The 16,577-nt window shown below is 52.2% G+C and overlaps 3 protein-coding genes across 3 annotated transcripts; 1 reads left to right on the forward strand and 2 right to left on the reverse strand.

The window, feature by feature from the left end:
- Positions 1-1,609: 1,609 nt before the first annotated feature.
- On the reverse strand, positions 1,610-1,984 carry PHYSODRAFT_251351 (hypothetical protein; the record flags this gene model as incomplete). The annotated part of the gene is made up of 1 exon (XM_009526363.1): positions 1,610-1,984. One exon carries the CDS (start codon positions 1,982-1,984, stop codon positions 1,610-1,612), a length of 375 nt encoding a protein of 124 aa, XP_009524658.1.
- Positions 1,985-5,802: 3,818 nt separating this feature from the next.
- On the forward strand, positions 5,803-6,021 carry PHYSODRAFT_494381 (hypothetical protein; the record flags this gene model as incomplete). Its single annotated transcript, XM_009526364.1, has 1 exon — positions 5,803-6,021. One exon carries the CDS (start codon positions 5,803-5,805, stop codon positions 6,019-6,021), a length of 219 nt encoding a protein of 72 aa, XP_009524659.1.
- An 8,184-nt stretch (positions 6,022-14,205) lies between these two features.
- Positions 14,206-14,784, reverse strand: PHYSODRAFT_299488 (hypothetical protein; the record flags this gene model as incomplete). The annotated part of the gene is made up of 3 exons (XM_009526365.1): positions 14,206-14,431; positions 14,463-14,644; positions 14,761-14,784. 3 exons carry the CDS (start codon positions 14,782-14,784, stop codon positions 14,206-14,208), a joined length of 432 nt encoding a protein of 143 aa, XP_009524660.1.
- Positions 14,785-16,577: the final 1,793 nt, after the last annotated feature.

A 16,577-nucleotide genomic window follows, 5' to 3' on the forward strand; every position in this document is an offset into this window, starting at 1 on the left:
CACGTCGATCACGGCGCCGAACGCCCCTAGGGCGTCAACACCCAGGATCGCATCGACGTGGAGACGGTCAGCGACCAACAAGCTCATCGAGACTTCGACCGTTCCAAGACGGAGAGAGAGAGTAATCCAACCACGAATCCGCAACTTGTGCCCCGAGGATCTCCTCACCAGGCCATCGTACGGTTCCAGCGGTTCGGACGGCCGTCCTAAACGCTTGAGCAGGCGTCGATCCACGAGACTTAGAGTAGCGCCAGTATCCGCTAGCATTTGAGACGGTAAGCAGTCAATATAACCGCTCGAGAGAGCTTCAAAGCTGCCAACTGCACACACCACCCGGCGTCCGTCCTCAACGGCGCGATACACGTCACACTCATCTCCATCTTCATCACAGAGTCCAAATCCGTTAGGCGAGTTGACCGTGACAACTTCCACGAGACTGGTCCTTGGTAACGGTGTCCGAGCAGGACGCTCGCACCGTACCACCTCAACGTAATGAGAAATGTCCTCTTCGCGCTCAGGGTAGAACTCTACGTCTCCCAGTACTTCGGCATACGGTTTGTACAACGACGAAAAGTCAAAGCAACCCTTCTTCTCAGGCTGACGGCGACGGCGGCGCCTAGCCCTAGGCGTCCTCGACCGTCCCGTACGGTCCCACAGGTTCGTCCACACTTGACCCGCGTTCACCTCGAAATACGACTTGATTCCCGGTTTCAACCGTCCACAGCAATCTCCCTTCAGACCATACTGCTCCACAACACGGTTGACGTGCTCGCGTAGCCGTTACTGTAATGGGCCTACTTTGGCTCACTACTTTAGCTTACCCGTGTGCGAGTGTATGTGAGGAAGCGTAGCTTAGATTAAATTAGAGTTAATTATACACGGACCTCTGAGTATAGACTAATCTAAATAAACGATCCAAATAATGTTTTTGGGTTAAAATGAGAACTGCTATTTTTGTTGTATGCTTTCTGACTTCCTCTAAATGTAATATTCTAAACTGGGGATCTGCCAACGGCTGGTTGGGAGAATTCCAATGCTATGCATGTCGCTCATAGGCTATAAGATGCTGCTTTCAGACAATAGGAATCCTAAGTCTCTATGGACCACCCGTCGTGGTGATCGTAAATGTATGTAGCCTTTGGTGTGTCTACACCAAGGTCGAGAAAGCATTCGAACCTCTAACAGACGTCGTGTCTGTTAGAGTTACAAGTGACTGTAGCCACTTGTGCGTGTAACCCTGTTACAGTTCGCATATGAAAAGAAAATACATTGTATACTCGTTCAAAGTACGGCACCCGTTCCTTTTCATGTTAATAGTCGTGTTTATTATCGTCAAGAACTCTTACACTTTAACTGCAGTGCCCCTCAAAAGTACTCAAAGGCATTATTCTGCGAATAGAAAGCAACGAAGCCCTGATGGAAGATTTTTAAATGGGTCTTATGCAGAACAGGTCTTGGATTTGATCAGAGCGTGCTTTTTCTTTGAACTTGTGATTGGATCACATATATTCGGAAATCCTTGGAGGCGACCCCTGACACTTCTCGTCAAATTATCGCAGGCAGCGGCGAAAGAACTCGCTCACCCTTGCGAACCCCTACCATGTCCGTATTATTTATTCAACGCGTGCGCGGCCTTGATGACTCCATACACACCGCCGCCGACCACGCCAAGACCCAGTATAACCACAAGTGCCGTCACCCACTTGGGCAGCGGCTCGTGGTGCTCCACGGCGTGCACGATACTCTGCGAGTTGATCCTCGAAGGCCGATTCATCTGCGTCGCAGCGAACCAGTAGGCATCGACAGGCGCAACACTCACCCTCTCTTCGGCCACCGACTTGTGACTCCCACGGAGACGCTTGATGATCTTGTTTAGAGCAATACGTTTGGACTTGTCGCTGGCGGAGTCTTCGGCGCTAACGAGTCCCGTGCCTCTAGTGGTCAAGAGAGCCACAGCAAGCACCAAGAACACGACAAGGCGCATTGTTCGCTGCGACGGAGATTCTTTAATGACCGTCTCTCAGGAGTCCTGGCTGTCAGGACGGGCATTAAGAAAGATGATAATTTTGAAAAGGCGGCATGTGCCACCACTGGGACGGGGTCATGCCGCACGCAAGGTGTGCGTGGCGTTTCTACCTGGTACTATGGGGAGTTGTAAACTGCAGCAAAGCTCATGCACAGAACCAAACAGAGTGACTCTGTGCATGGTACAGACAACGACGGATTGATACGGCACCACTGAATGGCATCCTCCATAATAAATGTACCAGAATTCTCTGTCGGGAACGATAGAGATTGTACAAGGCAATGACATAAAATACACACAAAGGTCATAAAGGACACAATGACTTAGAGAAAGTACCGAAAATCATACGGAATACAAATGTCAAGTGTGATTCTCGAACGTGATTGGCTCTCTAAATTACTTACTGTAAAAAGTACAACATCTGTGTGCCGGATTTTGCGTTGCCGTATCAATCCGTCGTTGTCTGTAGCAGACTAGACAAATACCCACCACAAGAAAACAGATGCAAAATGCTGATACACAACATCGCCAATGTCTTGGTGGCGAGCGCCAAAAACATGGGCATCTTTACTAGGGGGCGGACACTCGCGCGTTGGCTCTCGCGAGCGGACTTAGGGATGGCAATTTGGGGGGGGGGGCATCCCCTCGTGTCTTACGCTAAGTCCTCGGCTCGGCCAGGCGCGGTGTCTAGAAAAAAATATATCGGGTTGCAGCGCTTGCGTTCGCTCGCTCGCACAGACACGCCCCGCCGATTAGGCGGGTGTTGGTGGTCAGTGAATGCACTGAATGAGCCTCGCGCTCGCGTTCGCTCGCCCTCGTTTGTATTCAGCCTCATGTAGTTTATTGATGCTAATAAATAGTTTGTCTAAACGGTTCTGTAAGGGCAAGTTTACACGCAACGCTTGCGCTTACGCCCTCTTGCCTCCATAATTGCTCAAATAGTACAAACAACACTCGTTGATCCATCTACAAGCTAGCTATGCTATACCTGTTAAGTTACCGCAGGCGGCGTGTAGCTTGGCGCACCAGGGAAGCGAGGTGTTGGGCGCGGCGAACGGCGGAGGCCCTGCCGCGGAGCATTGAGTGGTAGGCGGCGTTTTCGGAAATGAGCAACTCGAGCCACTCGGCCTCGAAAATGATAGACAGGTGGGATTTGCTAGCCATCCTCGGATGTGTTTTTTGGCGAACATAGCCATCTTCTCAGTTTTGTGCTAGCAGCCACTATCATGGAAGCTCGCACTCGTGCTCCGAGCGCGCGGTGCGCGGCGAGCAGTACCGCGCAGCTCCGAAATATTTCTGTATGCGCGGAATCTCCCCATAGTAAAACTCATAGTATCACAAACACGTAGCAGAAACACGCACTACACCATTTCCCGGTCAAGTTACAAGAATTACCAACCAAGGCGCACAAGACTGGTCCATGTACTTTTTTAATTCTTACCTCCTTCTGCCGACAATTGCATGAAAAAGCCACGTTTTTCATGATTTGCAAAACGGTCCGGAATCCTTTTCGGGCAAGTTGCAAAACCGTGCAAGAGCATACCCGACCTCCGCTACGTAATAATAAGCACATGCTTCTACCGAGACCACAAGGGAAGATAAAGCAGAGGGAAGTACACTTTTGGGGTCCTAAAGGTGCATGTTAACACATATCAAGTGTTGCCCAACTTTGGGCGACCTAGCGAGACTTTATGTCTTCGCACGTCGGCCAACCCTATCGACCCGCAATATTACGTAGCGGAGGTCGGGTATGCTCTTGCACGGTTTTGCAACTTGCCCGAAAAGGATTCCGGACCGTTTTGCAAATCATGAAAAACGTGGCTTTTTCATGCAATTGTCGGCAGAAGGAGGTAAGAATTAAAAAAGTACATGGACCAGTCATTTGCGCCTTGGTTGGTAATTCTTGTAACTTAACCGGGAAATGGTGTACACACACATGACTCGACAGACCGAACTTTGCCGTAAGTGCGAACTAGAGCTCAGCGCACCGCTTCGCCGGCGCTTCGCCGGGGTATGAGGGGTTTCGGCAATGATAGGGCGCCCCCGTTCCGCTCGCGGAGCTCGCTGCACTACTCGCAGCGTGGAGCCGAGTATTTGATACAGTCGGTCCCTGTGGTCCCTCCGATATTCTACTAAGTAGAACGGTAGGGAGCGGGCCCCTTCGGGGCCAAGATAATCACGCTCGGTAAAGTGCGATTTTTAGCGTAATTGTGGCTATTTTTGTATTTTAGTAAATAGTTTAAAAGCCAGTGCGAGTCGATTTGATGAGTGAATAATGCATGCGATAGGGCCGCGGTAACATAGTCGAAATGACAGGTCTATGCTGTAGGTGTGGAAAGCGTGACGGAGTGACACGCAGACAGGATTTTCGGTTAGAGGACGGAGAACTAGCGCTCTGGGCACCCGCTACGCGGGCGCTTTGACCACGGGTTGCTGGAATAGCATAGCTTAAAAGTATATGCATCATTTTGATTTCCATAACAATAACGTGCGAATACAGTTGACACATATTCGTTGCTATAACTTCGTGCTTTAGTAGCAAATGAGTAGGAATACATTTTTCTATTAAGCTAATTACCAAATGTCGCTCACGATGCAAAGTTGAGTACCTAAACATCGAGTGAGCTGAATATCGTTGCCGTTGTATTATTAATCACCCGTTTCTGCGAGGCGAGCTACATTGTCACGGACATGCCTTACTACAGTGTAGTGTGGTGTAGCAGACGTGCCAAAACTCGTTAGCTTCCCACTCCCATTTCAACAACACCTACACTAACGGGAGCGCAGGCTTGTTGGGTGATCCGAAGATCGCCCAGTAGGTTTACAGCGGTGCAGTGGTTACCCGGGCACCTGCCAAGTCGTCCCAGGAGCCGTGCCACGAGCACAGAGCACGCTCCCCTTCCTTCGCCGACCTCTCCTTGTCGCTGCGTCTCCTTCTCCTTCTCTCCTTGACCCGTGCCCTCCACCAAAGGATGGACGGCGGCTCTCGCCTTTTACGGGGCGCCGATGCAAAACCGCACCGGCTGAGTCGGGGGCGGGCCGGAAACCCGCGCTCGTACGCTCGACGAGCTCTTCGCCAGGGGCGGAATCCAGATAACCACTACACGCACTCGCTCTTGGACTCGCCGGGCCGCAGAGAACACTTCCGTCACTTCGGATAGCCGATCTCAGCGGTGGTCATGATCTAGCCCCACGGGGGCGGTCGTACCTTGAAGAGACGCCGCGTGCCGCTTGTTTAGGACCTCGAAAATTCCACTCTGTATTTATCTTTGCTTTGTCGGGCTCAAAGGCCCTTCCCTGGGGTTCTTATACAAATATCTAATGAAAATGGGCTGTTACGGCCTCTCCAATACTAAAACCAAGTCTGCTCGCTCGACGACTCTTCGCTCGACGACCTTGAGATCTCTTGGGATTCCGCGTCGGCGAAACTCCTCCAGTCGGTGTCTGGTGTACACACTCGGTCCAGACTGACTGCAACCACCGACCTGCGGATTCAAAAATCGCTATACCACAGTAGTGACCTGCATGTTTACTTACTTTGAAGTATTGTGAATTTCACGCATTTTGGCGTGGACTAGCGATTTCGTGACGGTTTATGCCAACGCTCAACACGAATAATCAGAGAGCGAATAACAGTTTGAAAAGGTTTAGCGAATAGAAAAACGAGTAGAGAGATAGCTGACGATTTGTCGAGCTCTTTTAACGGATGGCGGCTGCAGCTCCCGCCATTCGTTACAGTATTTCCAGTCACTATATCATCTCTGTGCTGGCGAACGATGCCGAAATCAAGCGACCTTCGTTGGCGTGCTGTCACCCTCGTTCATGTCTACGACGTAGAAATGTCCAACGTGGTCAGTGTTCTGGGCGTGTCAGTGCGCTCCGTGCAGAGATGGTATGGTTGGTTTCAAAGTAGAGGAAACGTTGAGGGAGTTGGGAGGAAGCAGCGTACATCACGATGGCCACCAGAGGTGTGTCGTTATGGACGAGACAGCTAAGGCTGGACGCGATTGTATGCGTCGATACGCATGGTCGCCGAGGGGTACGCCTGCTGTAGTTGACCTGCCTTTTGAAAGAGACGAGCGGGTATCTGCCTTAGCTGCGATGGACACTTCTAATTTTTGCATGGGAAATGACTAGAGGAACGTTTTCACGCAAAGAGTTTCACAAAGCTTTTAGAGCAAAAGTCGCGCCGCTATTAAATCCGTGGCCGCTTCCGAGAAGCATTGTGATTCTCTACAATGCAAAGATACACATGTATTGAGAACTAGAAGAGCTTGTGCACTCAACAGGTGCTCTGCTTTTTTTCCTTCCTCCATATTGCCCACAACTGAACCCAATTGAAGTTTCTTTTGCATTGCTAAAGCGTTGGATAATTCACCATGCCAATATGGCATTCCGAGTTAATCCAGAAGCGGTTATGGAGGTTGCATTAAGAGAATGCACTCGCACTAATGATTCCATAGGGGGAAAAACCTTTATCGAAAGTGTGGATATTCTTCTAGCTTAGTAGAGTAGATAGAGCGAAAGATTTAATCTAAACTACAGCTTCGTCGTGCTCTCGATTATCATCGTCTTGTTTCTCTTCGGCATCAACTTCTCGTCGGCTTCGCTTTCGCTGTTTTCTTCTTCGTCTTCGTCGTGGTTCTCTACGTCTTCGCCGTCCTTTTCTTCCTCATGGTCGACGTTAGCAAGGCCGTGTGGCTCTGCCGATGGGGGAATAATTCGGGTACGAAATGGAGGGCGCAAATCGTATCCGGGTAGCCCGAGAACATCACGCAGCTCTTGAATATTAATGTCGATGGGTACGGCAACTCCATTTAGATGGATATGGATGCGTCGCGTAGGTTTGTTGCTTTCCGCTGTAGCTGCCAAAAGCTCTTCGCGGTGTTGTTCAGCTTGCCTATCAACGTAGTTTAGTTGTCGAAACGTCTCATTGTCGGGCTGTACAACTGGGGCTCAGTCAGGCTGGCGCGCTTGTACAGTCGCCCAATATTCGACCGAAGCTGGTCCTGGGGGTCTCTATTTTCCGACTGCAGTAGCTCGCTGATACGCTTTGTAGCTTGCGCAACACGACTTGCAGTAGCTCTGTGGATAGGATTAGTCTTTTTTACCCTATTGGCATACAGGAAGAGAGGAATGCGTTTGCCTTGGCGCCTAAATCTCGTCCACACCGCCTTCAAAAAGCCGATAAACCCTTGCTCGTCCTCCGGTAAGCGCTTGTACTCGTGTTGGCGCGCACTTACCGTCGACTTGACGTAGATAGCAGCGTCGGCAGGCCATATTACAGCGGTGTCGTCGACAAACAAACGCTTTAGCCTCTCCTTTAGGACAGTATAGCCCTCACGCACCGATAAGGAGATCTCGATGGAGGCGTGCACGGCGTTGTTCAACGCAAACTCAACGAGTGGCAGCATGGCGCTCCAGCGCTTCGGCGTCTCAGCGCAAATGCTGCGGAGCACGTCCTCGACGACGCGATTCACGCGCTCTGTCTGTTCATCGGTCTGCGGATGGCCCGCCGTGGACATGTCCAGCTTGGTGCCAAGCACCGCAAAGACCGCGCTCCAGAAGTGGCCCGTGAAGCGGGAGTCTCGGTCCGAGACAATCGACTCAGGGAGTCCGTGTTGTCGAAACACTCGGTCCAAGAACAGCGTTGCTGTACCGTTACCATCGATGGTATCCGGCACAGCCGCAATGTGAGCCATCTTGCTCAGTCGGTCCACGAAGACCACGACTCCTGTGTTGCCCGCCGCGTCCGCCGGCAGGCCAAACACAAAGTCCATACTCATGGATTGCCAGCAGCCCGAAGGGACAGCAAACTCGCCAACGGCGCTGCAGCATGAGGTGACGACTTCACTCGCTGACACGTCTCGCACGTGCGCACATAAGTGCTCGTCCACTTATACGTCTTCGACCACCAGTAGTGGGTGCTCACCGAGCTGTAGGTCTTCTCACGGCCAGCGGCGTGTCGTGTGCCTCATAGAGGATGCGATACGTCAGATCCTTATCATGAGGAATGACCACGCGGGGCGTATCCTCGGGGCCGGTGTTGTAGAACAACAGGCCTCCATCGAGGGAATAACGGTGTAGCCGCGCGCGCAGCCGCGCTGACAATTCCATGTCCGAGTCTTGAAACTCCTTGCTCCCCAGAGCCTTTAGCAACGCGACACAAGTGTCGTCCTTGGCATAGGCCGTTCGGATCAGATCCGGTAATGACGAAGTCACGGTCGTTACATGAGCCAGCTCATAATCCGGCCTGCGCAACAGCTTGTCCGCAAGGACATTCTGCCTGCCGGGCTTGTACTTCACCTCGAAGTTGTACTCCGCGAAGAAGGACCGCCAATGGCCCATCCTTTGCGAGAGATGAGGCGACTAAGTCGCAGTGCGTAACGACGCATGATCCGTGTAAATCACGAACGGCTGAGAGCAACCCTGACCTTGACGAGCGCATACTTCATTGCAAGTAGCTCCTTGTCGTGCACAGAATAGTTCTTCTCCGCAGCCTTCAGCTGGCGAGATTCGAACGCCACCACGCGCTCGCGCCCCTCGGCGTCTGCTTGCAGCAGGGCACAGCCGATGGCAAAGTCCGAGGCGTCACAGACGACATTAAACGGACGAGCGGGGTCTGGCAAAGCCAGAATAGACGCATGAAGGAGCCTGTCCTTAATTGCCACAAACGCATCCTGATGCTCGGTGTTCCAACACCACTCCGCATCCTTCTTCAGGAGATTGGAGAGTGGCCGAGCCATCTCAGCGTAGTCTCGCTGTATTTGTGCAAGTAATTGGCCAAACCAAGCCACTTGCGAAGATCCTTCTGGTTCTTGGGAACCGGCCAGTCAACAATGGCCTTGACCTTGACCGGGTCGGCCCTCAGGCCACGCTTCCCGATGAAGCACCCTAAGAAGGGGATCTCTTCCGCTCCGAAGATGCATTTGTCAATGTTGGCGTACAACTTGTTTTGACGCATGCACTCGAGCACAGCACGCAGGTGCTCCACATGGTTCTCCATATCAGTCTTTCCGTGCTCCGCACGACTGTGGACAAAGATGTCATCGAAGTACCTTTGCGCGTACGCCCGATGGGGCCTGAAGAGCTGCGTCACAAGACGATTAAACGTCGCTGGCGCGTTCGAAAGCCCTTGGGTCATCACCAACCACTCCCAGAGCATGCCGCTCGGAGTACTCACCGCAGTGAGAGAAATGTCGCTCGTCCTCATGAGCAATTGGTAATACCCATCGACCAAGTCGAGCGCACTGTACATCGTACATCCTGTCATGTTGTTCTGAAGAACATCCTTCCGAGGAATCGGCGTCTGCGCCGGAATGGTAGCGGCATTCAGCTTGTTGAAAGCACGCACGATACGCCACTTGCCATTCGGCTTTCTGACACAGAACGTCGGCGTAGAGTGTGGAGACTTACTCTCACGCACCATGCCCGCCTCGTGCTTCGCACGGAACAACGCGTCAATGACGTCACACTGCTCCTTTGGCAAGGGCCACTGCCTCGTCACGCAGTACTTCGTTCCCGGAACGAGATCGATTTCGTGTCGAACACCTCGATCTGAAGGTAGCCCTGAGGGCGGCTCCTTCGAGACCACGTCCTGGTAATCATTTACGACTTGATACAAGGGATCTGACGGGTCCTTCAGGATCGCCGATCCGCTCCGCGCATTCAGCGCCTTCTTGGTGTCTTCCAGGACAGCTTCATCCAGAAGCGAGGACGAGTCCAACTCTTCTTCGGGTCGTGTGACTACTACCTCAGCCAAGTCTCCAGCCTTCAAGGCTTCGCCGAACTCAGCCAATGACATCTCGTCCAGCTCCAGGAGAGCAGACAGTGAGGGCAAGTCGTCGAGGTTGATAGTTCCGTCGACGTCGCCCGTCACTCCATTCACGAGTGTATAGAGCTGCTCGCTCTCGCGTGGAGCCTCACCGCTCGACACGGCCTTCTCGACTCGTGAGATCGCAGACGCCTTGCGTCTCGCAGCCAGCGCTTTGCGGCGCTGCCTCCTTTTCATGGACACCGTCCGCCCTGAAGAGCTCCGTGATTTCGCGTGCGTCTTGACGCCAGGTGTCACCACCTCGTTCAGCTCCAGGGGAGCTCCAGTGTTTTTACCGACACACATCGAAGAGCTGCACGATCCGCAGCCTCCACTCAGTGGATTACGTGCCACTCCACGATCTTCATCCGGGCAAAGCCCCTTGTTCTTCGGCATCGTGCCGACCACGCCGTCGCTGGTACCCAGCAGGGCGTCGACCTCAGACGCACGCCTGCTCAGCGGAATTAGTGCCGCTCCACATTCTTGATCCAGGCAACACCCATCTTCACTCGACGTCCTGTCGACCGCGCCTTCACCGGCACGCAGCAGGGCGTCGCCCTCAGACGCACGCCCGCTCAGCAGAATTCGTGCCGCTCCACCTGCCGTCCGCGAGCCACGCTCGGAACGCTCGTTCTCGACACACTCAGTGTCCGCCAACTCGGAAACTCCGATGTCCAGCACATTGACCGACTCGGTCCAGTGCTCGCGCCAGAAGCGCTTCTGCTTCCTAGCAGAGGTGGGTTCATGACTCGCCAATGCTCCGCCAGGAGAGAAGTGCGTAGCACCAAGGGTCTTCGACCTCCAATCGATCCAAGTCTCGTGGCGTTCCAGACACGCCATACCAAGGATGGGATCATATCTCGAATCGAGGTCTAAGACCAGACAGCGTTCCACGTTATCAAAGTCCAAAAACTTCACGCCCAGGTCCACGGGGACCTTAGGCACCGTGACACGAGTGCCCGTCGCGAGACGAACAGTGACGATGTCACTACCGCGCGCTACCAGCGCCTCAGCGTAAAGCTGACTTCCGACCATCGTTGAACGCCGGGCGTAGTTACCCGACGCTCCCGAATCGATCAAAATCGTCCATGGCTTTGTGAAGCCCTTCACCCAAGCTTGGACAACTAGCAAGCCCGGCTTGCATACACGTTCCGTGTTAGAGAGTACGGCTCTCTTCGGGGCTAAGTCCTGTCGACCTCTACCTCGCCGAGGCTCAATAGAACTTAGTTCTTCCCCAGTAGGCCGCCCCGCGCCTACTGCGACTTCTCGTTTCCCCGAGACTAACCAGAGCCCTGGCTCGAATCCGAAGAGCGGCTTGACGAAGCCTGGCGCTGATGGCGCAGCGGACACCCAGCACGAAGGTGACGGGTGTCACCACAGAAGAAGCATCTGCGGATACCGCGACGCTGCTCAGCAGCACGAAGCTCGGCTTCTTCGTCTTCAGCATAGCTGAGGTCCATGGGTTCTGGACCACTCGACGCACTAGCGTAAGACGCATTCCACCCACGTCTCGACGACTTAATGTTGTGCTCCGCATTCAATGCGACGCTCACAGCCTCTTCAAAAGAGCTCGGGTGGGTTCGGAACACCTCCGTCCTGGCAACGCCAGTGCGGAGGCCCTCCATGAACACCGTAACGGTGACTGCCCCCGGCAGGGGGTCCGCGGACATACCAGCAATGAGAGTTCTCAACTCTTGGACATAGTCCATCAACTCCTTCTTGCTCAGTCTGGTCGCCAGGAAGCGTGAGCGCACGCGATACGCCTCGTTAGGCGGAGCAAACACTCGGGACAATTGCTGTTTCAGCTGGTCCCACGTCGGGAAGGCCACCTCGACCGACGTCCCGGGCGTTAGTGCCCACTCTCTCGATCGCCCACCGAGCTTCGAGATAGCTAGTGCCACGCGCTGCGACTCCGTCCGGAGTAGAGCTGAGCTCATAGCCATCTCAACCTCACGGGTCCAAAGCAGCAAGCTATCACCCTCCTTGCCTTCGAAGGTCTTCACGCTCAACATGAGCGGCTTGGGTCTTGTTCCCGCGTCGGATGACGAAGCGGGCGCTTGGGGTGCCGCGGCCGTCGCCATCCTCTGCTGGAGGTGCTCTAGCAGAGCATTCTCGTAGCTTGAAAACGCCTCGAGACGCGCGTTCACCGCGTCGGGGCCTTGGTGGGCAAGTTGCGTCACGCCCTCCGGCCCAGCAAGGACATAAGCTTTTAAGTGCATCCTGCTGGTTCGGGGGTAAGTGAGCGAACTGCTCCATGCTCCACAGGGGGTCAGTCTATACAGACTCAGGTGTCGGATTGACTACAAGTGCTACCAAGTGCAGCGGGGCTGCCGTAGCTTTGCGTCAGAGGAAGCTTAACAGACTCACAGAGGCTCAGCTTAAAAAAGCCCATTCTAATACCAGAACGTACGAGTCCGTACACCTTACGGACTCCAAGAGTCAACCCTTAACTCTTAACTGTGTGAATCTCAAACTGAATGTATTTCCCTTTATTGCGGCAAACCCGCCTACGGTGTAAATGTATCCGGTTCACTATCTAGCATAGTGAACCCTAGTCATATGCATAATCAGTGGCTCTGAAGCCATGTACTGATTCTCCTACTGATTTAGGTTAGAAAGTGTGTATCCACTTCGTAACCCTTCGGGTAACTCTCGTGTAACCCCGTTACACAATATCCTGTGATACACGTTCTAGCTATTCAATGCTGTTAGAAAGGGCTATATCAAATTACCTTGTTCTCATTATGCACTTTGGTATCGCATGTCTCTTGCATAATCAGTATTCCCTACAAAGTTACACACCATCATTTGTTGAAGAAACTGGTCGGGATCTGTAAAGGGACAGATAGCGGAAAAGTTCCCTCCCCTCGACTAAGTACGAAAAATGGAGGGATCGACATGCCACTCCCCCCCCCTCATCTTTTCGACACTTTACTACTCAGAATTCTGGCTCGGTTTTCCTCATTATTTTTGGCGTTTTTGAGATGTTCGACTCCACCTAATAAGAACGAAATTGGGGTGTGTACCAAGAGCAACGTTAGTAATCGCGACGCTATTACGAGCAACGTTAACACTAGTATGATTAATCTACTATATATGTCTAACCTACATCGGTACTCTGCTAGATGCGGACTTCCCTCTCGGCCCGCACGTCCTTGTCGTCCCGCGGTGCGCAGCTTGAAGCTGAATACCGACGTCAAAAAAACATAGAACCTTAAATATTAATGAATCAGTGTTATCAATCATAGAGCAACATTAGCAGGCAATAGAGCGCAGATCAACGTTACCTTTAGTATTCGCGGGAGGGGGCAGCCTCTCGCAGCATGACCATCTCCGATGCCAATGCGTTCAGCTTGCCCGTACGAGGCATCCTGCCGCTTTTGCCGCCTCCTTAACAGCCTCAATACATTACCAAATAAACAATCAAAGTTAATGCACATATAACAAGCAACATTAATGCACACCTGTAATAAGCAAGGTCAAACTTACGTAATTCATGAAGTCGCTTGGCTTGCCCCACCCTTTAACAGCGGGCGCGTAGGGCTATCGTAATGTTTCCAGAAGGTGGCTGCGCTGTCCGAGCTGGTTTTCTGAAATGGAGGGCTGAGATTCTCCCCCTTTTCCTAAAGTACATCTTCTGTTCGTTTAAGTTCGAAATTTATTGAGGTAAATTCTCACTTGAAACGAGTATTTTAATCCTGAGGGGACTGAATGAGGGATTTGGTTGTCATGTATTTTACGCGTCATTTTTTTGGGCGACGTTATTCTTGTTATCGCAACGTTATTGAGCTGAGGTTAGGGCTAGTTATCGTCGGAGGACCCACTTCGAGCATCTGTTACGATGGACCAGAAAACATTTTGGTTGCTAGTTATCGCTGTTGTTCGATGCAAATGCAGTTGCATCTTGATCACTCTCCTACTCGTTCTTGGAAATAAAACCTGAAAAAGCAAACAAAACAAGAAAACTATGCGCCTCGGATTCAGTCCCATCAGCACCAAAGCTGAATCCACGTAACTTGTTGCAATACTAAGGACCCTCCTATCCAGCTCTCGGCAGCGGGTTAGTTCCACTTGGTGTATTTTTCTTCAATACTGTGGCCCATCAAATCGTGCTCTTTTAACTGCCAATTGCGTCGCACATCGCAAGCAAGACCGTTACGATAAGAGCTAATATTTGCTAGAGAATACCTCAAATACAAAGTGCGCAAAAAAATAAAGTTGGACATGAGCTAATTACTGCTAAGTAACAAGATAGAGCAGAGTGCAAACATATAGACGATTATAGTAAGCGAATCCAGTACCCATGTTTGTTAATTGAAGTAGCCCCTGGCACAGAAGCAAGTTAAGATTCTGCAGGTCGCGCCAATCAGTCTGACGAGCCGGAAATCAATTTTGCGATCTTGGGAACAGCAACAGCTAAGCCAGCCACTAAACCAGCAGCAAGCACAGAAAAAAGCGTATTATACTTCAAAGGCGTCGTCTCGCGCTTCACATCGACGTAGGGCGCTGAGTTCTCCGAAGGCTTGTGCCAGAAATGGGCAACCCATCTCTCTTCATCCGCAGCATCGCTTGGTCTGTGCTTCCCTCTGAGTCTGTCAAACGTTACCGCCAGAGTCGCTTCACTTGGTAGCGACGGCCGTGAGTTCGGTGGGTTGCTCAGCGCTGGTGAATCCCTCGCAGATCACGATCAAAGTAGCCACAATCAGGACCAGGAAAAAGGCGAGACGCATTCCCGTCACTCGAAGAAGCTCTTGAATGACTGGTCCACAGTAGAATTCGCTATGTGAGACGGCTAGATGTAGAGACTGCCAACAAGTCAATCTTGTATGTTGATTCCATGCTAAAGTACGCAAACCATCAGTACACACAATGTACGTCGAGCTCTTCGAGGTACCTTACTACAGTACATGTAACAACGTACACTCGAGGATTGATATACCGTCATCACGTTGTACGTATTCTACAGTAAACTCTCTTGATTCCGGTACTACTTACAACTAATATCCTCCTCAGTACGATAAAATCGTTTTATGGAGGATTTGTATTTGGCGGGAAGTGTAACAGGGTTACACGCACAAGTGGCTACAGTCACTTGTAACTCTAACAGACACGACGTCTGTTAGAGGTTCGAAAGACTTTCTCGACCTTGGTGTAGACACACCAAAGGCTACATACATTTACGATCACCACGACGGGTGGTCCATAGAGACTTAGGATTCCTATTGGCTGAAAGCAGCATCTTTTAGCCAATGAGCGACATGCATAGCATTGGAATTCTGCCAACCAGCCGTTGGCAGATTCCTATCATAGAATATTACATTTAGAGGAAGTCAGAAAGCATAAAACAAAAATAGCAGTTCTCATTTTAACCCAAAAACATTATTTGGACGGTTTATTCAGATTAATCTATACTCGGAGGCCCGAGTATAATTAACTCTAGTTTAAACTAAGCTACGCTTCCTCACACACATACGCACACGTGTAAGCTAAAGTAGTGAGCCAAAGTAGGCCCATTACACCTGGTAGCAGTTGTTGGTCCATCCAACGACCGACTACCTGAGTTCGTACGTCACCACACGAACGCGGAGCTGAGAACCTTCCCATGGATACAGAGGTGCCCATGGAAAGCTCCACTACGCCTTGCACGCGCTGACTGTCCCCACCTGTCGGATCCAGAGCGGGAGGCCCTGCAACGACTGTCAACAGTCATTGGTGAGGCGGCTGTAGCCACGATGCTGCGTGCGCTAACGCCGACAGAGCAACACGGTGTTGCTCTGGGTTTCATCCTGAAGGAGCAACGCGATGTTGCTGCTACTACCACGGTGTCGTCCGGGACGACACCACGCGCGCAATCGCTGAAGCTCAATGTGAGTAACTATGTCGGAAGAGAGGGTGAACCTCTCCTCCGTTGGCTTGTCGAACTCGACACAGCCATTGCGGCTCGACGTAACGTTGACCCGTTGTCGAAGGTGGCGTTCGCCATGTCATGCTTTGGCGGACGCGCAAGAAGTTGGGCGCATAAACGCCGACTCTCGGATCCTACGCGCTTTAGCACATACGAGAGTTTCAAGGATAAGCTCAGACGAGCGTTTGAGCCCCCGCAAAACGAGTTCCGGTCGAGGGCGGAGTTCCTCGACCTGCAGCAGGGCAAGCATGATGTCCATGCTTACGCTCAGAGAGCACGGTACTTGGTCTCGAACATCGTGACCGATCCGATCGACGAGGCGGCCAAGGTCGTCACGTTCATGAAGGGACTGAGAGATGGGCCTGTGAAGACCTATCTCTTCCGTGAGTACCCGAGTACTCTCGAAGCTGCAATTACTCTTGCAATGCAGGAGGAGTTTAGCCTGCGGCAGGCTAAGCTGCATGCACATGTGCCGCCACGCCCGGTAGTGAGGACGGGAGCCCAGAACCCATGGAGCTCTAGAGTGCTGCAACTGCTGGACCCCAGCAGTCGCAGGGAAACAATGTGCGATGCTACTGTTGCTGTAGAGTCGGTCACTTTGCTCGGGAGTGCACGGCCCCCATGCACCAGCAGGGTGGCTATCGCGGCGGTGCCGGGCACCGTCAGTAGGCGCGGGGCGCCCAACTGGTAATGCAGTTCCGCGTGACGACCTTGGACACGCGACACTAAGGACTGCAGCCCCCAGTGAGATTTATTCTCACTGCAAGAACCAAGATGACAAGCCTGACCTTGTCATCCTGAACGTGAAGTCGATGAGAGCAAGCGGCTCTCTC

This window comes from Phytophthora sojae (genome assembly GCF_000149755.1).
Source record: "Phytophthora sojae unplaced genomic scaffold PHYSOscaffold_3, whole genome shotgun sequence".
Classification (NCBI taxonomy): Eukaryota; Oomycota; class Peronosporomycetes; order Peronosporales; family Peronosporaceae; genus Phytophthora; species Phytophthora sojae.